General features: G+C 52.9%; 3 protein-coding genes across 5 annotated transcripts; all 3 read right to left on the minus strand.

Annotated features, from left to right (window-relative positions):
• Window positions 1-388: 388 nt before the first annotated feature.
• On the minus strand, window positions 389-10,110 carry ENO2 (enolase 2). 2 transcript variants are annotated; one of them, XM_035313841.1, is made up of 12 exons: window positions 9,969-10,110; window positions 6,948-7,039; window positions 5,999-6,094; window positions 5,671-5,729; window positions 4,545-4,614; window positions 4,259-4,392; window positions 3,220-3,442; window positions 2,556-2,753; window positions 2,225-2,426; window positions 1,910-2,018; window positions 1,711-1,769; window positions 389-1,361 (listed from the first exon to the last, which is right to left on the minus strand). In XM_035313841.1, exons 2-12 carry the CDS (start codon window positions 7,030-7,032, stop codon window positions 1,292-1,294), a joined length of 1,305 nt encoding a protein of 434 aa, XP_035169732.1. In that variant the 5' UTR covers window positions 7,033-7,039; window positions 9,969-10,110; the 3' UTR covers window positions 389-1,291. The 2 variants fall into 2 exon arrangements, with proteins under 2 accessions (XP_035169732.1, XP_035169739.1); XM_035313848.1 differs by lacking the exon at window positions 5,671-5,729.
• Window positions 10,111-10,302: 192 nt separating this feature from the next.
• Window positions 10,303-18,536, minus strand: LRRC23 (leucine rich repeat containing 23). Of its 2 annotated transcripts, none has more exons than XM_035313873.1 (7): window positions 18,532-18,536; window positions 16,973-17,085; window positions 15,927-16,180; window positions 15,704-15,831; window positions 11,638-11,774; window positions 10,908-11,130; window positions 10,303-10,659 (listed from the first exon to the last, which is right to left on the minus strand). In XM_035313873.1, the coding sequence occupies exons 2-7, from the start codon at window positions 17,053-17,055 to the stop codon at window positions 10,621-10,623; spliced, it is 864 nt and encodes a 287-aa protein (XP_035169764.1). In that variant the 5' UTR covers window positions 17,056-17,085; window positions 18,532-18,536; the 3' UTR covers window positions 10,303-10,620. The 2 variants fall into 2 exon arrangements, with proteins under 2 accessions (XP_035169764.1, XP_035169757.1); XM_035313866.1 differs by lacking the exon at window positions 18,532-18,536 and adding an exon at window positions 17,181-17,269.
• A 2,276-nt stretch (window positions 18,537-20,812) lies between these two features.
• TPI1 (triosephosphate isomerase 1) lies at window positions 20,813-23,680 on the minus strand. The gene is made up of 7 exons (XM_035313884.1): window positions 23,513-23,680; window positions 22,574-22,697; window positions 22,395-22,479; window positions 22,128-22,260; window positions 21,823-21,908; window positions 21,579-21,666; window positions 20,813-21,376 (listed from the first exon to the last, which is right to left on the minus strand). Exons 1-7 carry the CDS (start codon window positions 23,622-23,624, stop codon window positions 21,258-21,260), a joined length of 747 nt encoding a protein of 248 aa, XP_035169775.1. The 5' UTR covers window positions 23,625-23,680; the 3' UTR covers window positions 20,813-21,257.
• Window positions 23,681-23,694: the final 14 nt, after the last annotated feature.

Below are 23,694 nucleotides of genomic sequence, written 5' to 3' on the forward strand. Positions count from 1 at the left end.
CTCTTCCCAAAACCTGCAGTTGCAGTTTACCCTCGCTAGATGTCAAGTGGGCAGCTGGCCTGCCCTGGGGTCTGTTGCATAAGCGCAGGACACAATTAAAACCCCTGCACAGCAGTTCTTCATGCACTGTGGTTTGGTGGGGGATTTTCACCCTCCCACCTGCCCTTCCCTTGATATTCCCCAGCTGGGTGCACGACAGACAAGTTTGGCTATGGGATGGCTGTGAAAGGAGCAGGGGAAGGGTACCTGGGCCCTGCCTTTCTCTTGCCCATCCCTTCTGCTTGCTTTAGTTACCTTTCTGCGTGATCCTCTTCTGCTCTGATGGCAAAATGCTCCCATTCCCCAGATACTGACATAGAGAGAGAAACATCAGGCCAAGCCAGGCATCTGAGGTGTGAAATACATTTTAATTGAGTTTAGGGTTCTGTCGTTTGTCTGTTGCTCTGCTGAGCATGGGCTGTCCAGAAGGTAAAGCAGACAGAGGTGGAGAAGAGGGTGAAGGAGTGCAAGAGGGATGGAAACAGAGAAGGTCAAGAGAAGCAAATGAGAGCATGTTTTTGTTGTTGTTGTTTGTTTTGTTTTATATGACTGTGTTTTAATATATCGCCCCACAGTACTATGCGCTGACCCACAAGACCTCACAGAGCCCGGAGACTGACAGCACACATACAGACAGCCAGTGACGGACAGTGGTGCGCTTCAACACCAAGCTGCTGGCAAGCACAGCTCAACACAGCACAGCACTCGGAGTGGAAGGAAGAGACGCTTGGGTCCCACCACGGCTCAGCACAAACACGCCTGGGGCACAATGATGCTGTAGGCCAGTACACATACACCTACACACATGCACGATGAGAGTGAGCCACTGGTGACACTCGTCCAAACACAGCTACAGGTGCGACACTTGTCCAAACACACCAGCCGACGCACATATGTTCACGGCACATACTTTGGTGTACAACGTAAACACACTGGGCAGCGCGCTCCCATAGTCTAATATGTGAACAGAGTGACTCAGACATGGCCCTGCACAAAAAATAAAAGACACAAAATGCCTAGATTCAGAAATGCTTATGACCCCAAAGCAAGGGACAAGGTGCAGACCTCTCTTTCATCCTTCACCTGGGTACATCTAGCCAGGGATACCTGAACTCATGCGGCTCTGAGGTGAGAGGAAACCAGGTGACAGAGGGGAAAGAAAGAGCAAAAAAGGAAGCAGTGGAGGGAAGGGGGATTCAGAGTCTGTGATGTGGGAAAGAGCAGCAGGGTGGCTGTGCCCTGGGGACAATGTTCAAAGAACACTTGGGTTGCGAAAATTGTGTCCAGCAAAACGTGCTTCATCGCCAAGCTCTTCCTCAATCCTGCAGGAGAGAGAGACAGCAAACATCAGGCCCTTGCTGTGAGAGAGCATCAGAGGCACCAGAGTGTTTGAGGGGTAGAGTGCATCAGTCAGGAAGCTGAAATGGGACAGAAGACCTCTGTTCCCACCCGCTGCTGGGGAGGGGGGGAGCACACCACCATGCCAAGGAAGAGGGAAGGAGGGAAGGAGTCTGCTCCAGAGATCTTCCCAGGTTCCTACTTTCACCTCTGTACCTTGTCTTATTACCATTTCCCCCTAAGCCCATCCTGCCCTTGGGCTTCCAGCTTCTCCCTCACCAATTAGTTATTCCTCATTCTCTCTTCCATGTTTCTGACCCTGGAGCCCCTTACCTCATGAGCTGGTTGTATTTAGCCAGGCGTTCGGACCTGCAGGGAGCACCCGTCTTTATCTGTAAAGCATTTCCCAAAACAAAACACTGTAAGACACAGTTATGACTTGCACCAGTTTCCCCATGAGGGGAGCAGGGGATGCTGTCTTCACACCTCTTCATTTTCCTCCCAGCCTGTGCATAGCCTGGGTTCCACCTACCTGCCCAGTGCACAGTCCTACAACCAGGTCAGCAATGAAAGTGTCTTCAGTCTCCCCAGACCGGTGACTCACCATCACACCCCAGCCATTCTCCTGGGCCAACTTGCAGCTGCAAGGAACAAGAAATGCAGTCAGTAGCTCCCACTTCTGTACCCACCACCTGCGTAGGGGGAGATCCAGGCACCCTCTCCTCCCACCCTCAGCATCCTCTCTGGTAGAGACACAGGTATATTCATCCAATGAATAGCATGACACCCTGCTGCGGTTCTTCCCCAACCCTTTCACAGAACAGCAGTGGCAGCAGGGTGGACTCACGCCTGGATGGCCTCCGTGACAGATCCAATCTGGTTGACTTTGAGCAGGAGGCAGTTGCAGGCCTTCTCTTCAACAGCTCGCTCAATGCGCTTGGGGTTTGTCACCGTCAGGTCGTCTCCCACTATCTGAATCCCAACATTGGCTGTGAACTTGGACCAGGCCTCCCAGTCATCTTGGTCAAAGGGATCCTCAATGGAGACCACTGAAGACACAACAGAAGAGACAAGAGTCAGAGCTTACCTTTCTCACCATCCCCAGAACATGAGAGAGATGCGCCTGTTATGTATGCGACACCAGTGCTGATTCCCTACTGCCAAGCAGAGCAACTCACCTGGATAATCACGTACAAAGCTTTGGTAAAGGTCACCAAGCTCATCTGCAGAAATGTAGCGGCTTGGGTCATCTGGGGACTTGAAGTCCAGGTCATATTTGCCATCCCGGTAGAACTCAGAGGCTGCCACATCCATACCGATGACAATTTTGTCTGTGTAGCCAGCCTTGTCGATAGCTTCCTTGAGGAGCTCCAGAGCTGGAAGGAGGAGAGTTGCATTCAGGAGAATCAGCTCACGCAGAGAGCTCTGACTTCCAGTAGGAACCTCCCCTAGGAAGATCCTGAGAGCAGGAGCCACTGAGAGTCTGATGGTGTGATGGAAGAGGGAGAAAGGAGCCCAGAGCACAGCAGAAACATGCCACAGGGCTGTGCATGCTGCATCCAAAAGGGATGAGCAAGAATTAAAATATAATACCACAGCTCAGTGACAAGTCATGGAGAGGCCTTGTAAAGGTATGAAAGATTTGTATGGAGAGGCTGTGAACAGATCAAGGTCACCCCAAGGAGGAGGAGCTTAGAAGCTATCCCCTAACACAGGAGGAGGTCGATGTCCTCAAGGCATCATACTTTGAACCAATGTTTGGAGAATGCTGTGAGCTGGGTGTAGAAAGGCCTTGTTCACAGCATTGCAGGCAGGGATACCCCATCTATGTGTGGCTCTCACCTTCACTGTTTTCCAGGATGTTGGGGGCAAAGCCTCCCTCGTCACCCACGTTGGTAGCATCCTTGCCATATTTCTCCTTGATGACACTCTTGAGGTTGTGATAGACTTCAGCCCCAATGCGCATGGCATCACGGAAACTTTCAGCGCCCACAGGCAGGATCATGAACTCCTGCATGGCCAATTTGTTGCCTGCATGGGAGCCTCCATTGATCACATTGAAAGCCTGGAAGAGTCCAGAAGAGAATCAGAGCAGAAGGAACCCGTCTTTGTACCGCCTAGACAAGGTTCTCAGATGGGTCACCATATCCATTCATAGCATAGTATATCCCACAGAATAACGTAACACATCAGCTGCAGAGCATCAGACCAAAGCCACATACAGCCCAGAATCCTCCTTCCAACAGTGGCTCAAAGCAAATGACAGGAGAGGACTTTCCTACCAGTTTCCCTCTGAGTTCTCCCAAGCTGTATGTGTTTATCTGTGCATTCAGCAATGATACATTTCTCTCTTCCAAGGCCTTTCTCCTTGACCCCAAGAAAATTTTAGCATCTACAATGCCCTTTGTGAAGGAGCTTCACAGGGCATCTACCCTTGTCTTGAACTGTACCCCAAAGGGTTCACATGATTCCTCTCTGGTTCTTGTGCTAACAGGGAGTGGTTGATCCTCAGTCAACCTCACCACGATGTCTGTGTCCTCAGCCCCTCTTTTCCATATTGAAACCTCCTAGTTTACATGGTCCTTCCCTTTACAAAAAAGCTGGTCCACGTCTTTGATCTGTCTCTTACCATTTAGTGAGTCTTTTCCCCTCTACCCTTGTGGTGATGGGGAGGGCGGAACCTTATGCACCACTCTAGGAACAGGCATTTTGTTCTTGAGTCCTTCCCTGACAAATCTCAGGCTTTAGCTTGCTTTCCCGACTACTGCAATGCATTCGGCTGATGTTTCAGTCCTGTATCCCTTCCTTCTCTACCTCCCAACACATTCTTTGAAGTTTCTTTTGAAGTTTCTGAATGTGGATGTCAAGGACAGAGTCTTACTGGCACAGGAAGGATGAGATCAGAGTTTCCAGCCAGGTCAGCAATATGCCGATACAGGGGGACATCCTTCTCTGCAGCTCCTGCCTTGCACACAGCCAGCGAAACTCCCAGGATAGCATTGGCACCAAACTTGGCTGTGGGCAGAACCAAGGAGTTAAGCTTCTCTAGTGCCTCCCTCCTGCCCCACAGGTGCCCTTGCCAGACCAGCCTTGGTCTTGCCCACTCCACTCCTCCCTCCGCCCACCTGTGGTCTTAAACTCCCATACCCAAATAAATAAAAAATTACATTTGTTCTCTGTGCCATCCATCTCAAGCATCAGATTGTCAATCTTGTCTTGATCTACAACAGAGAGGCCCTGCAAGAAAGAAAAAGCTCCTGAGAAGGGGAGGTTGAGAAGAGTTGTTGACTCTCCTGTGTGAGGAAGGAGATGCTGATGCAAAAGCTGGGGGGACATTGACCTTTTTTTGGCTTGTGGGGGAATACATACACACAAAGCTCTGGATATCAATGCCTTGGCATGTAGTCAGATTAGGTAATCAGGATGATGTTACTGCAGTGCAGTGTAGATGCACCTGCGTTGGACAAAGGATCAGCAGCAGCCCAGGCGAGGCTACACAGAACTCAGCTCACAGGACTCACTTGAGGATTTACCCAGCCTTTTGGCAGCTTCCAGGGAGCTTTGTGGTGCTATGGCTACACAGAAGCTTGGCAAAACAGTACATGCTCAACCCCAAGCAAGCGGATGTAAACTGGACGGAGCCGTGCCTGGGAAGGAGGTGGAGAGCAGGGTTAGGCCCAACACGGGGAGCCCTCCACCAGGCCACGCATTTCTCAGGGCTGAGGGGAGCTGGGCTCTCAGCCAGACCCCTCACAGGCTGCATGGGGTGCCATGGGTGGCATTAGCTCAGCTCTCTTCAGAGCAGGCTCCAGGTCTTTGGCTGTGAAGGGCTTACAGATGTGACACCACCCACCGCTCTGCAAGGCCGCAGGCTGTGCAGGGGGTGCTGCCACCTCTCGCAGGGGTATGGTCATCGCTCACCACACCGTGAGTGCTGCAGGAGAAGAAGGTGGGACAGAAGGGTGTGAGGTTGCAGACGTGTGGATGGTATTAAGTGCTTGAGGAGGAGCACATCTGAAAGAGGGAGAGAGCTCTACAGGGAGCACCGAGGGCATTAGTTAGGCCGTACAGATGCTGCAGTGGACCGGGTAGGGTTAAATCCTTTCTACTCAGAGAAAAGATCCCTGCGGACACATACAAGCATGGAGGGCAGGAGGGGTGTGCCCGGGTTCACAGAGAGCGTCACTGTGTCTGTCAACCCAGTGAGATGAAGAGAGGCAGAAACAAAGATCAGGTGGAAAGAGACGGAACAGAGTAAGCGTTCAACAAGGGAGAACAAAGAGAAATCCTTACAGAGCCCACGAGAGCTGGGGCGACAGTGCTGTTGATATGATCCACGGCCTGCAGGACCCCTAAAGAAAGGAATAGACAGAGAAAGAAAGAGAGAGAGAGAGGGTGAGGCAAAGAAGAGAATGAAGAGAGGGAGGGAGAGGACCAGTAGAGAGTCTGAGAGAGGGAGACAGTGAGGGAAGGTCGAGGCCTGATCTTTCACGTGACACTAAGCCTGTGCCTCCCAGGTCCCACGGAGGGCACATTACATTAGTGGATGAGCAGTACCCTCCGGTGGAGCCCCGTGAGCAGGCAGCCCCGGATACAGGGTGCAGAGCAGGCACCTCCCCACCTTTTCCAAGGAAACGTGACTTGTCGTTATCTCGTAGCTCCAGCGCTTCGTAGATACCAGTGGATGCACCGCTGGGGACCGCTGCTCGAAACATGCCTGAGGGAGAGCAAAACATATGCGTGAGTAGAGCAGAGGATGAGAAGGAGAGAAAGCTCTCATGCGTTCTGCTTCTGGTGAAAAGACACAGCAACCATGTATGCCAACAGCCCCACTGGCTGCATATGGCTGGTCTTGTCAGAGGTGGAACACCAGAGTAACAGAAAGAAATCCGGTGTTTCCAGACTGGGAAACCTGGATCTCAACCACTAAGAGGTCGGTCTTGTTCCCAGAACTACAAATAACATGCAGAAGTCTGGCTTTTCAGCCCTCGTCCTGGTACCCCTACCTGCACCCTTCCAGAGGCAGACTGACACACAGCTGCCAGACTGGGGCTGGATTTTTACCTCAGTGAAGAAAGAAGAGACTAGCTGGATGCCACTCACACTCCTCACACCTCTCATCCCACCTAGCTTTTGGCCCAATGCAGTTGCAGCTCTTCCATTTGAGACACATATATGCCTGCACAGAGATGTCAGGGACAAACCTTCCCACAACTTCATGAGCACGGCCATGGATGGACTTAGAAACTTGTAATGAGGCCCAGGAGAAAAAGCACAGCTGCAGGAGGGCATTGTGTGGATAGAACATAAATATATATATAAATATGTCTACGTTAATGAAACTAACCATCCCTGCCACTATCAGACACCTGGCCCAAGCCATCCACACAGCAGTCTGCTGCATATGTCTCACAGGGTCACCAGCAGGCACCAGAAGATTTGCCTCTTTCCCTGGGATGCTGTCTGCTGGAGATCACTGATCCCACCTGCTCTTGGCGAGGCTGCTGTGCAGACCCAGCCCTTCTGGCACGGGCAGGACTTACCTACACCTCTCATCCTCACCCGCTTACCTTTGTGCGTGTACAAGTCCACCTCAACAGTGGGGTTCCCACGGGAATCCAGGATCTCTCGGGCATGGATCCTCTCAACCGCCATGGTGACTCTGTGAGCAGGAGAGAAGACAATGCTCAGCTCTGAGCTGCTCTGAGAAGCCTCAGACTGTACTCAGGACCTGGTGCTCAGCCTTCTAAAGTCTAGGCAGCAAGAAGGATGCTCAGGGAAGAGCTATCTTAGGGGCTGGAGCTCAAACTCTAAGAAAATTTCGACTAGAGGGGAGATGTGAAAACTGCAATCCAGAGCCCAGCATATGGGAACCTACCCATATTTTGTCCAGGAGCTGATGCTCTGTTTCAGTCCATCCCACCCTACCTCAGACAACAAACAGGGAGCTCCCCACTCCTGCCCTGTGCAGCAGGTATGTGCCCCCCTTCCCAGGGCTTATGGTGGGGCAGCAGGCACCAAACACCAGAGAAGCCCAGGCAGCAGAGAGGGAGGGCTGAGCTGGCACAGCCCCAGCCTGGTGCCGGGGATCCCAGCACCTCACTTTTCCCCACGGGGGGTCAGGAGCATCCCCAGTGGGCCCAGGGGAGCCCGCGCTGTGCCTCTGCCTCTCCTCACCCCTCTGCAGGCCGCAGCAAGGGGAGCTGCCCCAGGAACGTGCCATCCCTCCGGGCACCGCTGCAGCCTGTGTGAGGGACTGGGCCGGCCGCACCGAGACCCGGCGGCCTGGGCAGCCATTTTGCGTGAGGATGCAGCGCCTGACACAAAGGAGGAACAGCTCCGAGGGCAGAGGGAGGGAAACATGGCTGGCCCCGTTGCTGGGGCTGCCCCCAGCTCATGGCCCCACCATGCCGGGCAGGATGCAGGAGGTGTCGCTGTCTGACGGGGGTGGGGGGTGAGGGTGAGGAAATCTGACATTTTGGATGCACCCGTTGAAACCTGAGGAGGAAAACAGGCGTGTGGGTGAGGATGGCCGTTTGGGAGAGCTTCTTTTGCTGGAATTTGCTCCCTAGGCTCTCCAGAATAGCTCTGTCCACCCCATCCCACCTTCCTATTCCCCCTAGACCGGCCTTGCACGTCTCCCCACTTCTCCCAACCAGCTGCAGGGCTTTGCAATGTCAGGGAGCAGGATCCTGCCAAATGTCTGTCGCTGCCACCCCCTGCCTTCACCAGGTTTTCTCCCCCTGGCTCCCCCAGATGATTCATTTAAAACTGAGTGGAGCTGGAACCACGTGAAGCCAGTGCAGGAGCCAGGCTGGCAGGGGGCAAGCATGGGGCAGCAGGTGTTTTTCTCAGCCAGAATCATGCCTTGGTCTGTGTGCATGGGCTATGGCCAGCACAGGAGCTCAGCCCATGTATGTGTGTTGGGGCTGCTGCAAAAGGGCATCGTGGCAGGGAGAGGAGCTAGGAAACAGGCTGGGAGAGCCAGGGGCAGCTCGTGATCCCATTGCCTCTGGTGCACGGAAATCACAGGGGTGTGAGGAAATCACACTGCTTTGAAGTTTCATCAAAAGCTTGCAGTGCTGGGGAGTTTCGGTGGGGGAAACCAGGACTCTCTGAAGCCTACGCAGGGGCCCTTCACGGTGTCCATCTGGGCTGGGATCCCCCTCAGCCGTGCTGGCAGCGCTCCTCACGCCATCTGGCACACACCGCAGGAACTTCCTCCGGAGCCGTGCCTGCGCAGCCGTGAGCTTCCTTCACAGCAGTGCCCTGGCTGTGCCCCAGCAGCCTCCGCAGGGGAGGGAGGACCAGCACCCTGTTAAAGTGACTTTTGGCACAGCGGGGGCCTGACGACAAGACCTGTGTCAGATGCAGTGTCCCTGTTTATGTGATCACGTCGCCCCTGTCACATCCCTCTGCATGCATCCACCTGCCCTATTGTGGGGCAGCTCCAAGGAAGCCAAATGACAACCTTGCTAGCCCCACTCCATCACTCGCTGCATCTCTTCTTCCCCTCCATTCTCTATACTCTTTGCTGCACTTCTGCTGCCTCCCCTTGTCCCCCCTGCTGTGTGCCCTCTGTCAAACAGTGCAAAGAACCACCCTAAAATCCCTGGCATCAGCTGCACTGTCCTGAAAGGAGGTCAGAGGCGGATAAGCTGGGATAAGGGATTGGGACAGAGCCATAGCTAGGAAACCGTTGACACAGTGAGGAGGAGAGGGCAGCCAAGCTGGAGGCAGGGCAGCCTCCCTTGAGCAGGAGCTGGGCAGGGCACCCTGGCATTGCACTGCTGCATCGCCTTCCCATGGGTGCTGCCTGAATGAAGCCCATGCTGCAGCAAGCCCCCTTCCCTGCCCAGCAGGCCAGCACTGCACATACCTCTCCCCCAAGCCACCACCACCACCACCAGTCCTGCGTGCTGGGGTCCCGGTGCTGCTTCGATTCCCCCGGGCTGGGCACTGCTCCCAGGAAGCCCGCACTGCTGCAGTGTCGTGGCTGATGCAGCTCTCTCCTGCTCGGCTGTCACCTCCTCTCCCTGCTGCCCCCCTCCCCCTGTGTGGTGTGGGGTTGTGATGATAAGAAAACATTTCCCCTCCTCCCTCCTCCTCCCAGGGACCAGGCTGCGCTCTTGTGTTTGTGTCAACACCTCGGGAGGCTGGGGGGCAGTCTGCTCTGAGGCTGGGTCCCTTCCCCAGCGGTACCCGAACTGAGCTCTGCCTCTCCCCACCACCGACCCCTTCCCCCCGGGTGAAGCTCCATCCCACAGCATCTCCCTGCAGTGCCCTTGGGAGCACCACCTACGGTTGCTGGTTGCCTCCCCCCCACCTCGAAATTGCCCAGATCCTTGCCGGGGGTAGGGAAGGAGGGAGTACCTGAAATTAAAATACGAAAGAAAAGTGAGAAGGCTGGGGGTGAGGAGAAATCGGTGGGAGGAGCAGGGGGAGGAAGTGAGGGGAGTTCAGTTGCTAATGCCGCTCAGCCGTGGTCCTTCTCTGCAGGGACCGGGTACATGTGGGGGTTTGGAGGGCACAGGGCGGGGGCACGGGCGTGCATGCAGTGAGGGGGGTGCTGGCCACGGGGAGACACTTACCTTCCTAGGGCGGGGGTGAACGAGAAATTGAGAAAGTGCTGGTAGAGAGGAGAGAGGATGGAGCTGAGGAGGGATGCAGGACCTCAAGGGGAGATGATGTGTCCTCTAAGCCAACGGCGGCGGCAGCAGCAGGATGGAGCCGCCCCTGATAGGGCCGGGACAGCAGCATGTGACCCAGAGCGGCGATGAGTCAGGATTTAGCAGAGCTTTGCAAACAGCACGTAGAGGATGGAGAGAGAAAGGCAGAGAGACAGACAGGGCACAGACAGAGACAGATGAGGGTGAGAGAGCCGGGGAATAGGAGTGGGTGGGCAGGATAAACGATTCCAGGCACTCCAGACTCATTAATTGTTTTTATTCAAATCAGAAAATCTTGTTGGATTTTTGGAGCCATAAATCAAAACACACAACTTGTAACTCTCCCCTTTCCCCCTTTCCCTCTTGGGCCCGCTTAGCATATATGCATGCAGTGACTGCAAAAACACTGCGGTAACTCAGGGCAGCACCCAGGACCAGGGTGGGTAACCCTCCTCCCTTCACCAGGGGCAAAATGAGGTGACACTCTGACACCGGCAGATCTTGCTTTGCCAGCCACACACGTGGGGGAAGGCATCTCCAAATCTTCACAGGAAACAGGTATTAAAACCCAGGGTCACTCAGTCATGTTACCCTGGAGAGATCCCTCCATCTCCTGAAGAAGGAAAAGAGATGTTAAATGCCTGACTAATTTTCCCCTTTCACCTCTCACTCGTGCTATTGGGGCCAGGAATGGCAAGCAGGTTGTGAAGCCCACTCTGTTGCAGGCTCCTCTGCCCTTGGGACTGACCTCCCTCATCTTTTTTGTCACGTAATCTAGAGGAGGAGTGGCTTATCAGCATGTCTGATCCTCTGTCATTACATACTTCTTACTCCACACCCCCTGCCCTGTGCCATTCTTACCTTTTCCTCTTCCTGCCTTTTCTGACGGATTTCATTTGCCTCTGCACGCTCATCTTGCTCGAACGATTCCTTGTCGAGGCGTTCCAGGTGTGGCAGCAGGACCAGGACCTCCAGCCGGTAATTGGGTTCATCGGAGCACGGATTGTCCAACAGCACCAGCGCCTGCAGCATGGGCAGCACCCGCAGTTTTGCCACTTCCTGAAAGGTGCTGATCCCATTGTTCCTGAAGAAAAGGGAGCACAGTGTGCAGTAGAAAGAGATATATGGAAGTAGAAAGGGCTCTTCAGAGCAGTAAGCTGACAAGACACAGCAAAACTTAACAGCATGATTGACCTGTGATCCAAGATCTAGATCTGTCTGGAGCTCCCCAAAGTGGGGGACAAAACCGACATCTCCTCTGGATTTCTCTGTGCTCAAACAGCCCGTTGAATTGTCTGATATTGCCATTTCCCTTTATGGAAAATGCCTGGAAGTAAAGGGCACTTGTGGTCAGGGCCAGTACACGAAGGAAAAGTATGAGGTGGGATCTGAGAGTGACGGGAGAGGTAGATCTTTTCTGAGAAGCTTGAAAAAGTCCTGGCTGTTACAGTGATGAATCTAGATAGCTGAGCTAGTTGAAGGCTGCAAAGTTCAACCCATTCAGCTTCCAGAGAAAACAGAAAACAACCTAAACGGGAGTACAGCCTGATGAAGGGGTCTCTAGTCCCGACACGAAGCAAGGAGGACCCACCGTAGATTGAGGTACTGCAGGCACTTCATGCTGCTACAGAATCCATCCAGGGTTTCCAGCCGGTTGTCCCGCAGGTGCAGAGTTGTCAGCTGCTCCAGCGCCTCAAGGCCCTCAAGGCTCCTGATGGCATTCTGGGCCTCAGCAGGGAGACGGGAAGAGAGCAGGAAAAAGAGGACCACACAGGAGAGGGAACAGCAGTTATTTCTGGTCTGTCAAGCTCTTTCTAGCCTTCAGACTCCCTACCACTCCTAAGCAGCCTTCTCTGAAGCTGGGCATCATACATACATAACAAAGGAGGAAAGAAGCCCACAGAAACCGCACTGGAAATTTTAGAGATAGAGGATGAACTACCTTGAGAATGTGACTGCAGCTCTAGGCTTGCACCTCTGTTTAGGATCTTTGATGCCTGTTAGACTGACAAAGTTAGATGGGAAGGGACCTTTGAGGTCTCTGTCCAGCACCCTGCTTAGAACCAGGCTAACTCCAAGGCTGTGCGAGGTTGCTCAGGGCCTTGCTTGAACGAGGTCTAAGTATTCAGGTCCAGGGACCAAGGTTGCTGAAAAAGAGTTTCCCATACCATCACTTGGTGACTGAGACAAAAAACACCCCAGATTAGACTTTTTTTTTTTTTTTTTTTCTTTTTTCCCCAGCACAGCCCCTATTTATGCAGGTGGAGGCGTGCCATGATTCAGATTCACCAGGGCATGTAGTACTGAGTCACCTACACCACTGACCGCACAGCACCCCCGTCCATGGCAGTGCCTAATCTGAGCCCCTAAGGCCTCAGACAGCAACTGTGTGGAAAGCACGGACCTGAGCATAGCACAAGTGTATTTAAAGCACCAATCATCAGCCCCTCTCAGTCACATAGTCCATGTAGTCCAGGGATCTTCCAAAGTCTGCCAAGAAGTCTCCCCTTCTAATCCTCTAGAACGAGAAGCAGGCTGCATGATCCTGGCAGAGGCTGCAGGGATCTAGGGGCTGTTGGTTGATTTAAGTGTTTCTTAGTATAGTAATTTATTAGCTGTCCAAAAGAACAGCTTCTTGCAACAAATCTGACAATTTTATGGCAGGAAGAATTTGTCTTCCCAGTTTAACATTCCCCATCACTGATGTCATTCACTTCACTGTGATCTGTTTTATGAGATAGGGAAACACAAAGTTCTTAATTTCAGCAATAGTTTCACAGCATATTTTTGGCTGGAAAAGACCGCTAGAGGCCTCCTGCCCAACCCCGGGCCAACAGCAGTGCTAGCATCAAAGCTGGATCAGGATGCTCATGGTGTTGTGCAGCCAAACTTGGGAAATCCTTGGCAAGTACAACATCCCCACCACATACTCCAGCCCAGAGCTGAGCAGACAATTGTGGCTTAGGGCTGCAGTCTCTAAGGATGCAGATACATGGACAGGAGACGGAGAGAGGTACCACCTGTCTTGGGAGAGTTAATTTTCTCCATAGTGGCTGGAATGGTGCCATGTTTAGGATTTAGGAGGAAAATAATGTTGATAACACACTGATGTTTTAGTTGTTGCTGAGCAGTGCTTGCAGAGTCAAGGACTTTTTACCTTCTCACACTGCCCTGCTAATGAGGAGCTGGGGGCGCACAAGAAGCAGGGACACATCCAGGATAGTTGACCCAAACTGGCCAAGGGGATATTCCATACCACAATGATGTCATGCTCAACAATAAAACTGGGGGGAGTTGAGAAGGGGGCACTGTTGATTGGGGTCTGGCTGGGCATTGGTCAGCTGGTGGTGAGCAATTGAATTGCTTATTTTGCATGTGCCTTCCCTTCCCTTCCCTTCCCTTCCCTTCCCTTCCCTACATAAAACTCTCTTTTATCTCAACCCACAAGTCTTTTTTTTCTCACAATTTTCTCCCCCAGTCCTACTGAGAGGCGGGTGAGTGAACAGCTATGTGCTGCTTAGCTGCCTGCTGGGCTAAACCACAACAGTGGCACTGTGCTCCGCTCCTTTCTCATACCCAGGCAGTGATACGGTCCATGCCCAAGTTTAATAAAAGGGGCACAGTCTGAACTGGTGGGATGGGAGAACAGTCCACTTTGGGAAATGACATTTTGTAGAAAAGGGGGACTGGAGTGGAAATTGGACAAGGGAGACCCTGAACCTGCTGGGCCAAGTTAAGAGGATAATTTGATGAGAAAAGAAGGAAAGACTGAAATTTAGTGAATGTAGTGTGAACAAATTAAAAAAGCCAGGATGGATTTGTAAATTTCACTTCAGAGGAAATCAGGATTTTGTGTGGGAATTAGCATGGGGAGCTCACAGACCACTGGTCTGTGAAATGAATAGCAACCTGCTGTCGCTCTCACTTTCTCCATTACATCAGTGTGAATAGTTTTAAAGGCTCTGGCCCTGCAAGCACTAACAGGAACAGGACAATGCAGGATGGATTTTTCCCCTTTTTTTCCTTAAATCAAAGTACATTTCAAATGACACCTTTAATTAAATGATCACATCATCACCTCACCTAATATACCAGTTCCTCACATAGATGTGATGCCACCATTTCATACGGAAAGCTATTACAATATGTTGCCCACGATTCGCTCTCCACTTCTTGTGTACCCAGCCTTGCTGTGGCTGGTCTTTGTCACCACTGCTGGACAATGAAGGGGAAGTAACACAGCCCTACTGGCAGCAGTGATCTGGAAGCTGATGCAGTTTGAAGCGCCACACGGTACACAGTCAGCTCCTGGTTTTCCAGCTAGTGGGTAGAACTCTGTGAATGCTAAGTTTCATTGGTAACTGTGTCATACATTAACCAAATTTGATTTAGTTCCTTTAAATTGGCCTTTGAATTCCTAACGGATGGATGCCTTGAACCCTGTCCTTGCGGCAGCAGCTTCATCTACCTATGGCTCCAGTAAATACCAAAATCTTTACACAGGAAGCAAAGCAGTACTGGAAGAGATCCCCCTCCAAAACAGTTTAGTAAGCAGGTGGACATGGGAGACAAATTCAGGCCCATAAGATTCCTGAGACATTAGTCAGTTGTTCTAGTTTTAATAATCATGTCTTGCAGTTTGCCTGCTTCAGATGTGTAGCTCGGGAATTCCTCAGCCATGTCAGGAACTTTCTTTAAATATAGATGCTGCTTTTCCTTCCCTCCAATCACCCACTAAAGTGACTGGTTTTGCTTAGAAATTGTATGTTGTATCTAGTGACTACTTATCCACTTCATCCCTTCTTCCAGCACCTGTAGTCCTAAGATCTAGTTTTTCCCCGGAAAATAGAAGGCAATCTCAGCGAGCAATCTCCTCAGTGCGTTCTGTCAGGGAGTATTGACAAAATGAAACCCTGTAGCTTTTGAAAACCTTTATCATCTTTAATTGCTTTTTCAGAGGTAATGACTCAGGACACCAACCTAGTCTTTGCAAGTTGTAGTAGTGTGCGATATATGGGAGTAAGCTAACATACTTGCTTCACTTGCGTCTCTAGGAGTAAATGTTCCCTGAGGCAATTGTTTATGATACAAGGAAATTGCTTCTTCTATCTTAGTTTCACTGTGATATTTAATCGGTTTCTTTTCTGGCAGCTGAAGATATATATGAATCATATCACTGTGCTGTTGTTAAACTCGTATTTGATCAGGCCCATCAGAAAGGAGGAAGAGGCATCACTTCCCCCTGTGCCGCCCAGAGCACACCACTGACCTCTGAGGTCCTGCAACACGTGGAGTGTGACTTTGCCTAACACTGCCAGGAAGAGAATACTGCTGTCCCTCAGGTGGCTGAGAAGGAAGAATGCAATGCACTGAGCATTGCCAAATTCCCTGCTCTCTGCAGAGCAATTACTGGTCAGTTGCTACTTCTTTTGCACTGTCTGAGCAGACATAATAGAAGGATCTACCCAAAAGGAGAGACATTTTTTTCTGTAGCTCTCTGAAATCTGTTCCTCTCAGGCTGTGAAGATTGAACTGTATGGGCTAGCATGTAAATTATGCTGCTTTGAAGGGGACAGTGTCTCCCCTCCTCCCACTGCCTGAATTTCCCAGGCTTTGCGGCATCTCACTCCCATTTCCCAAGCTAGCCGATCCCTTACCAGATAGAGGTTCTTGAGTTTGGGAAGATTGAAGCCTGCAGTGCTCTCTAGCTTGTTTCCTCGCAGCTCCAGGTTATGCAGGCTGAACAGCGCTTGACTCAGGCCCAGCGCTGTCTGGATTTTATTTCCTGAGTGCAGAGGAGGAAGAAACAATGAGAGAGTTAATCCCACTCAAAGTGAGCTTCCTATGTGCACAAGAGTAAAGAGAAGTGGTCTGTCTCACCTTTAAGGCTGAGGTTGGCTAAGCAGGGGTGAGTAATGCCTTCCATATCCTTGATGTGGTTGTGAGCAAAGCTGATGATCTGTAGGTAAGGCAGTTCCTGCATGCGGGCACTGGTAAGCAGATTCCCATCCACCTTCAGCCAAAGCAGGTGGGTTAGGCCGCTCAGTGGAGACAAATCTTGCAGCTTGTTCTCTGACAAATCCACATACCTCAGGTGAATGAAGCATTCAAGGAGGCTGATGTCTGTCAAGTCCCTATGGGAGAGAGGATGTGAATAAAACACCTCTCATATCCCCCCCTACTACCAGCTTCTCACCACACTGGGAAGGAGGGCTTCCTCCTCTCCCACTTCCCTGCTGTCCTAGGAAGCCTTGCTTGAAGGAGGAAAAAGGCAGGCAATGGGGACAGGCCAGATATGCTGTAAACAAGGCTGAATGCCAAGGAGTGGACCTGCGTTCCTGACACAGGGAGTACTTCTTCCCATTGAACTGTAGCTGTCAGGAGAGGGAAGAACCAGAGCAGAAAAGAGGATGAGCCTGGGGGATGGGTCTGTTAGGACAGCAGTGGCAACACCAAGGACTGCGAGTAAGGACTTTCCTACTGGGAAAAAAGCCAGTCCAGGCACCCATAGGGCTGGTCTTACTGAGGTCTGTTAGCTCTAGGATTATTTGGATGGGGCTGAGGCTCCAAGCTGCCCCAAAGCCATCATGGCACTGTGCTTACAAGTGCATATTTTAAAGTTTAGCAGTTAGCTGGAGTGGATATTTCTTAAAGTGTCTACGGAGAGCGTGCCCTGATCAGCTGCCCATAGAGACCACAGTCTAGGGCAACGGGTGGGCTCCTCTCACGCGGTGGGGACACCGGCACCAGCGTGTCCGGCTGCGGTGGAGGCTCAGGGCTGAGGGTGGAACAAGCACAGACTGGAAGCTGGGCAGCATGGTGAACATGCCCTGGAAACGCTCCCGCTGCTTGAGGCCAGTCACTGATGGCCTGTGGCTGCACCGAGGCGCGGGGAAGACAGCTTCTGCGGTGCGTCGGGCACTCACTTATACTTGGCTTCAAACTTGACGTAGGCGTGCGCCAGGCCGTTGCCGGTTTTGCAGAGGAGGGAGAGGCCCTCCTTCAGCATCTCCTCGGTCAGGGGGCACGGGACCAGCGCCTGGGGGACAGAGCACAGCGCAAACACCAGCAAATGGCGGCCAGCGGAGGTGAGGCCGGCTGCCCCTGCCAGCTCCAGCTCGGGGCCTCCCTCACCTGCTCTTCCTCCTCCTGCTCCGACAGCGCCTTCTCCTCCTTCCCCTCCTCCTCCTCCTCCTCCTCCTCCTCTTCCTGACGGAGGTGCTCCTCCTCGCTCAGTCCCTCCTCCTCCTCCTCCTCCATCTTCACGGCCCCCCGCTTCCAACCCGGAGGAGGCCGCACTGGGACCCCTGTCCCCGAGCGGCGGCCGCTGCGCTGCCATGGGAGCCGGGGGCGGGCGCGGCGCCTCCGCCATAGCAACCGTGCTGACCGACAGTGCCGGGCCTCGGCCCCGCTTTTCCCACATTTTCCCCTATTTTCCACACACAGCCCCGGCGAGTGCGTGCCGGAACCAGCGCCCCACTTCCCACAGCATCACGCAGAGCGCTGCTGTGCCCTGCTGGGCGATGCGAGCTACCTGTGGCTTCTTTCTTCGCCACCCCTCTGCTAAAAGCCCTCCTGCCTGACTCTCGTGGTTCGTGGTTCGTGCCCTAACTGCAGTGCCCTGTCATTTTCAGTCGTAAATCCCGTTTGGAAAGCTCAGGGCACGCCTCAGGTTTCTCCAGAATCACTTCGCGATCCCCCTCTATGCTCCCAGCCCTTCCTAGCTCAGCGACATCCACAGCTCACAGGAGCACATTCAGAGAGTCGAAGGACAATTTCGGTGGGAAGGGACCACCAGAGGCCACTCGCCCAGCCCCCTGCTCCAAACAGGGCCAGCCTCAGGGCTGCGGTGTGTGATGCTCACCCCATGGGCGAGCACCTGCAAGGCTGTGGGGCTGGGGAGCAAGCGCCGGCCGATGGTGCACAGCACCCCCGGAGCCAGGAGCTCTGCTCGCAGCTGATGGCTGCCCGTGTTTTGCAGTGAGCACCAAAGTCCAAGGCCCTACGCCCTTCCTGCACTTTGTCCCCTCGCAGACCCTGGGTAAAGTCCCTGCAGGGTCAGTGCCACGCTGGCTCTGCTGCTCAGCGTGTGCTGCTCGTGTGGCCAACGCATGACTGTCAGGCACGAGAGTCTCAGGCTCCTGCAGCTGATGCATCAGCTGCTGTTCCCGCTGCAGAGCACTCCTCTGTGCTCAGGGCCATGAGCAAGCTACCACCAGTGTCCCCTGCCTCATCCCTTCCTGTAGCTGCTTGACTCCCCAGTGCCGATCTCTTCCCCTGTGCTGCACTGGCCCCACCTGCGTTCACTCACTAGTCATTAACCCACACTTCATTTTTTATTTATTATTATTATTTTTACCATTATATCCCCTGCAAAACCAACCCACCATACTGAAAGCTTTCTAGCTGTCGCTTTTGTTTTCTAGGAGCTTTAGGGAGCCCTTCAGCGAATCCTTAGAGTCAGCGCAGGAAGAAAAGCAACGACATGCTTTTCCCCCCATTCCTCTCTCCTTTATGCTGAAGAATGGGCTGAAAGAAGTGATGTGTGTCTGTACGCACGTTTTATGTGAGTCTTACAATAGCAACATATGGTTTAGTTGTCTTCTTTCCAGATGACCAAAGACCTTTTTTAGACAAGACAAATTATACAAGGAAATTGAAATCTCTAAAAGAGAATTTTTATTCAGGGTATCCAAAAAAAAAAAAAAAAGTAAATCCCAAACTATACTGATCAGTAAGGAGGCACCCGTTAAGTGGTAAAAGCTCCTCTGTACACCAAGAAAGGAGCACAGAGACACGAGAGGGGGAGACAGAATAGTACCCTGGCTATTTATAGCTGTTGTCCCAGGGAAAGCCGCAGGGTCCAGGCATGGGTGCCTACCTATGGATGTGTTTGCTGGTGAACCTCCATCCTGTTCAGCCCGAGGGGCATGGGACAAGGCCGCCAGCACTGCCTGGGTTCATGTGAGTGCTCTGTCTGAGCTACCTGTGTGGCCATCCACATATGCAGGCACATATGTGATGTACAGGTGTGTTTCTGCTGGTGCCTACTGGGAATGAACGCTCAAGCCTGGCCTCTTCTTGGAGCTGGGGCTGCCTGCTTTGGGCTGTCACAGTACACTTTCCCCCTAGCAGCAACACGTTTAAGATCCAACTACTACAATTTTCAGTGAGGGTGAGGATCTGGCAGCATTTCCACTCGACAGAGCTGTGGTCCTTCCTGCCAGAAAGCATGCAAAAAGAAGAAAAACGAGATTGCTGCCGATGCAGAGATCATTGTCCACGACTTTATTCCTCATTAAATGTTTTTGTGTGCCTGTATTCTCCTGAAAACAGAGAGTGATGCTCAGCTCCCATCTGTTTTGTCTATGTAGGTCACTTTCCTGGGCTCTTGCCGAGCTGTTCTTCAGGCAGGGTTGGGCAGCAGCAGAGCTGACAGCGGAGCCGCAGCCTGAGGCTCGTCCTACGAGTGCCCCTGCACGCCGGCTGCTGGCAGCCTTCAGGCACAGTCCACGTCCCTGCAAGTCCCCACTGCTCTAATTGCGGCAGGGCCAAATTGAGGCCATGCCCCAACAGCCGCTCGGAAGCGCTTTGTTTGCAGAAGCCACAGATTTCAAGATTATTTTCCCTTTGAAACGTCCTTTTCTGCACACCCCTCCGGGCACCTAGAGCACGTAGCAGACATCTCCGTGCTGCAGTCCCAGCCTGCCGCTCCCGTCACCGCCAGGCGGCAGTCCCGGACAGCAGCCGGGCACCGGGGGGCGCTCCGGGACCGGCCGCAGCGCGGGGCCGCCGCATCCCTCCCCAGAGCCGCAGCTGGGGCTGCTCCAGGGGCGGCTGCTGCCCAGGGCCAGACCAGACAGCAGCAGCTACGGAGGACCTGCAGCACGGCAGAGCTCCTCGGCTGTTCTCCTCTGTCCTTTACCTGCTCAGGCTCGGACCACCCTCACCCCTGCTTCTCATTCATTGCTGGCAGGGCAATGCGCTCCAACAGCCGGAGCGTGAGGGGAGGAACGTGCCAGGACCACAAGTACTGCAGAATGGAAAGCATGAGGTGGGAAGGATCTGTCAGACATGCATTAACCGAGTCCCCCTTCCGCATGCCTGCTGTATAACAGCGCATTGCCTACAGACACCCAATGATGTACCGCCTCAGTCAAGCTCCTCCTCGTGAGGCACTTCCATTTTCATTGCCCTTTGCACTACCTAAAAAACTAGCTCTGGTCTTGCTTTCCTATCCCCCACCACGTGGCTGTAAGCAAAGTCTCAGCACAGGGCCTAAAAATTTCCTATGGGAAAAGATAGCTGCTCTGCTCCACATGTAACAGACAGCAGAGTCAATTTCCAGCTCTCACAGAGAAAGAGGCTCAAAACCAGCACTTTACCAGGCCAGCCCGGAAAGATCAGCTCCCTCGTGGGACAGCCAGGTGCTCCAGCACCTACTGGGATAGATGCACACAGAGCACCGCGGACCCAGAGGAAAGCTGCAATGGGAAAGACGAAAGGTGCTTTGGGGCATGCTCTAAGCAAGAGTTACAATGACAAAGTACGGGTTGAACCTGTGCAATGCCTATTGGAGCAATTTAATTTTAACAAGCAAACAACCAAACCACCAACCACAAAAACCCACAAGACAGAAAACCCAAACCATGTTACTCTCTTGCAGCCAGCTAGAAAAGCCAGAAGGAGAGAGAGCTCACCAGGAACAAGCTTGCCAGCGCTGTACACACGTCCTTAATCACTTCTGAATAAGATCCAGACACACCTTTTTATGTTTCCCTTTCATTTATTGTTCGGTATGGGACATAGGTGAGGTAAGGTGTCTCACAAAGGTCTAAGCTACCAGGCCCCTTGCTGATGGGCCTGAAGGATGCAGAACATGGTGGTTCCTTCTTCCTCCCCCAGTACTAGTGGCCATCTCTACCTGTAGCACTGCAGAAGGGGGAGGCAATGGCCAAGTTGACTGTGGGCTCTAACAGCTCCACAGAAAACCAAGACTTTTGCCAATTCAGAGACTGCTGAGACAGGCTCACACTAACAGGACTCCAACAAGGTGGTGGGGGTTAGCAGCACAGCTAGAACAATGACCGTGGTTGGGGGGGGAAAGCCTCAGAAGAGGCCTCTGTACTTAGACATGTGCAATGAAAGGTCCCTTCTTGCTTCTGTTTCTTGCTTTTAACCGTTAAGGGACTGCTCCTCATTGGCAGCGCTTCAGTGTTTTGCGTTGATAATATCCACAAACTCTGGCTTGAGAGAAGCTCCGCCAACAAGGAAGCCATCCACGTCATGCTGAGAGGCCAGCTCCTTGCAGTTGCTGCCAGTGACTGACCCTATGGAGGGAACAGTGTTTTAAGAGATGAGCAGAGAACAGTATTTTTAGCAGATGCAGACAGCCTGAAGCACTAAGAGTCAGTGCTTCATGCTCTGCCAATCTCCTATGTCCTCATTAGCAGAGCAGTGCTGTACAACTGCAGCAATAAGAAGAGAATCTAAGTGCCTGCTGCACTGGAAAGGGGCTTCAGACTCATTTACCTCCATAGATGATCCTAGTTGATTGAGCAACAGCATCAGACACATGGCTTTTGAGCCATCCCCTCAGCTTCTCATGAACTTCCTGAGCCTGCAATGGAACAGAACGAGTCTGACTGAGGACTGGACCATTCTGCATACAACTCCCTTCCAAAGAAGGAACTGTCTTGTTCCACCTCCCAGCAGGATCTCTGGGATAGGAAGGGTCAGTCAGCTGTTTTGTCAGCCACCTTTCCCCTGCTCATACCTGTTGGGGGGTTGCAGTTTTCCCAGTTCCAATAGCCCAAACCGGCTCGTAGGCAAGGACCACTTTACTCCAGTCCTTCACGTTATCTGGGGAGAAAGGAGAAGGCATAAGTAAGCACAGTACTTCATGCTGGGAAGGGTAGACCTGGCAAGCTTTCTGGAACATGCAGTCCTTTTATTAACATCATTGTTACTGTGTGAACACTGCAAGCCTTCCAGAAAGGCCAGGAACAGGCAGTTAAGGCCATAGTGGCCCTTTCCCATGTATGCAAATGGTAAAAAGACTATTTTATTTTCTTCCCTTACCAGCAATAGCCTTGGTCTGTTCAAAAACCACTTTCTCTGTTATGCCAGCTTCTCTCTCATCCAGCTTCTCTCCAATGCAGGCAATGACACCAAGGCCTTCAGCTAGAGCATGAGCCACCTTCTGCCCAATCAACTGGGAATGGAAGAGAAACAAGGCAAGTGACAGGCACACCTATTCCTGGTCCTGTCCTTCCACGAACTGCTCATCCCTCCAGCCTTCACAGACATATCTGATCTGTACCACCTCTCCATTCAACAGTCTCTCACCTCATCGGACTCTCCAAAAACATGCCTTCGCTCTGAGTGGCCCAGAATCACCCATGCAGCTCCAATATCTTTGATCATTGCTGGGCTGAGGAGAAAGGATTTGAGAGTATTAATTCGCATCTCTGGAAGCAACAAACTTTGCAGAGCCACGCTGGCTTTGCACTTCTCTTTGGGCTCACCTAATCTCTCCTGTGAAAGCACCCTTTGGCACCTTGTAACAGTTCTGTGCTGCAACTCCAATCTTTGCATCAAGCTTCTGACGGGCAAAGTCAAGGTAGATTGAAGGGGCTCCACAAACCACCTCTGGAAGGCAGAGAAAAAGGTCACTTTCAGGAAGAACTAGGGGCAGAAACTCCACCCAACCCGAGCATGAAGACCAGCCCTAAGAGGTCATCATTTCCTTCCCTAGCCTCTGCTGGGAAGGCTCAGCATGCATGACATTTGGGGGACCTGCTGCAGCATCAGAAAGCAGGAATATCTCTGCTATCTGATGCCTCGACAGCAGAGGAAACCCTTTCCAGCAGCCAGATAGGCGAGATCAGGCAGAGAGGCAGGCTGGTTCATGCAGGGTCCCTTGGAAACAGCCCAACCAAGAAACCGGGAAGGAATCCTGCCCTGCTGCAGAGGCTATGCTGAACCGGGGGAGAAAAGGGCAGCATCGGGTTACATCTGGGATTATAACCGGGCCAAGATCGAGGCAGGGCGAGCAGCATGGTGTGGGGGCACAGCCTGGGCGACCCCAGCTGAAATGCTGCACTCTGCGCCCCTTACCGGGGCTGGAGGGGGCCTCCTGGAGCGATAGCGGTGGGGACAGTTCTACGGATGGCCAAAGGCCCGCGGGGACAGGGCCTGGCGGGGCCGCCTCAGCGCCGTGAGGGAGCCCCGGCGGAGGCCGGGGAAGGAGGCCCGAGCCCGCCAAGGAGGCCGGGGCCCGGCTCCCCCCCGCCGCCCACGGTACCGGAGGGGCTGCGCTGCCCTTCAGCGTCCGGGATCCGGTGTCGCGGTATTTTTAGCCCGGCCGCGGGGTTACGTTTATTTATATTTAGGCCCCCCGCCGCCCTCTGACATTTCCCGGGGCTGCCGCGCGGTACGTGCGCGACGTGCGGCCGCGCCCTCACCGGTGTCGGCCGAGAGCTTGGCGCCGTTCAGCGTGTGGATCAGCTCGCCCAGGCTCTTCTTGTCGCCGTTCATCTTCCAGTTGCCCCCCACGAAGAACTTCCTGGGCGCCATGGCGGGAGGAGGAGGTGGCAGCACGGAGCCGGTACCGGGTACAACCGAAGGTCAGTGGCAGCACGCAGCC

The sequence above is a fragment of the Oxyura jamaicensis genome, chromosome 1 (genome assembly GCF_011077185.1).
Source record: "Oxyura jamaicensis isolate SHBP4307 breed ruddy duck chromosome 1, BPBGC_Ojam_1.0, whole genome shotgun sequence".
Classification (NCBI taxonomy): Eukaryota; Metazoa; Chordata; class Aves; order Anseriformes; family Anatidae; genus Oxyura; species Oxyura jamaicensis.

Coding starts and splice junctions, on each gene's coding strand:
- LRRC23 (XM_035313873.1), bottom strand. CDS start 17,055: ATGCTGAAGGAGGGCCTCTCCCTCCTCTGCAAAACCGGCAACGGCCTG. Junction 16,181..16,972: donor AAGTTTGAAGCCAAGTATAA/GTGAGTGCCCGA, acceptor TCTCTCCCATAG/GGACTTGACAGACATCAGCC. Junction 15,832..15,926: donor AGCCAACCTCAGCCTTAAAG/GTGAGACAGACC, acceptor CTCTGCACTCAG/GAAATAAAATCCAGACAGCG.
- TPI1 (XM_035313884.1), bottom strand. CDS start 23,624: ATGGCGCCCAGGAAGTTCTTCGTGGGGGGCAACTGGAAGATGAACGGC. Junction 21,667..21,822: donor AAACTGCAACCCCCCAACAG/GTATGAGCAGGG, acceptor GTTCCATTGCAG/GCTCAGGAAGTTCATGAGAA. Junction 21,377..21,578: donor AACTAGGATCATCTATGGAG/GTAAATGAGTCT, acceptor TTCCCTCCATAG/GGTCAGTCACTGGCAGCAAC.
- ENO2 (XM_035313841.1), bottom strand. CDS start 7,032: ATGGCGGTTGAGAGGATCCATGCCCGAGAGATCCTGGATTCCCGTGGG. Junction 4,615..5,670: donor CCCCAGCTCTCGTGGGCTCT/GTAAGGATTTCT, acceptor TCTTTCTTGCAG/GGCCTCTCTGTTGTAGATCA. Junction 2,754..3,219: donor CATCCTGGAAAACAGTGAAG/GTGAGAGCCACA, acceptor TCCTCCTTCCAG/CTCTGGAGCTCCTCAAGGAA.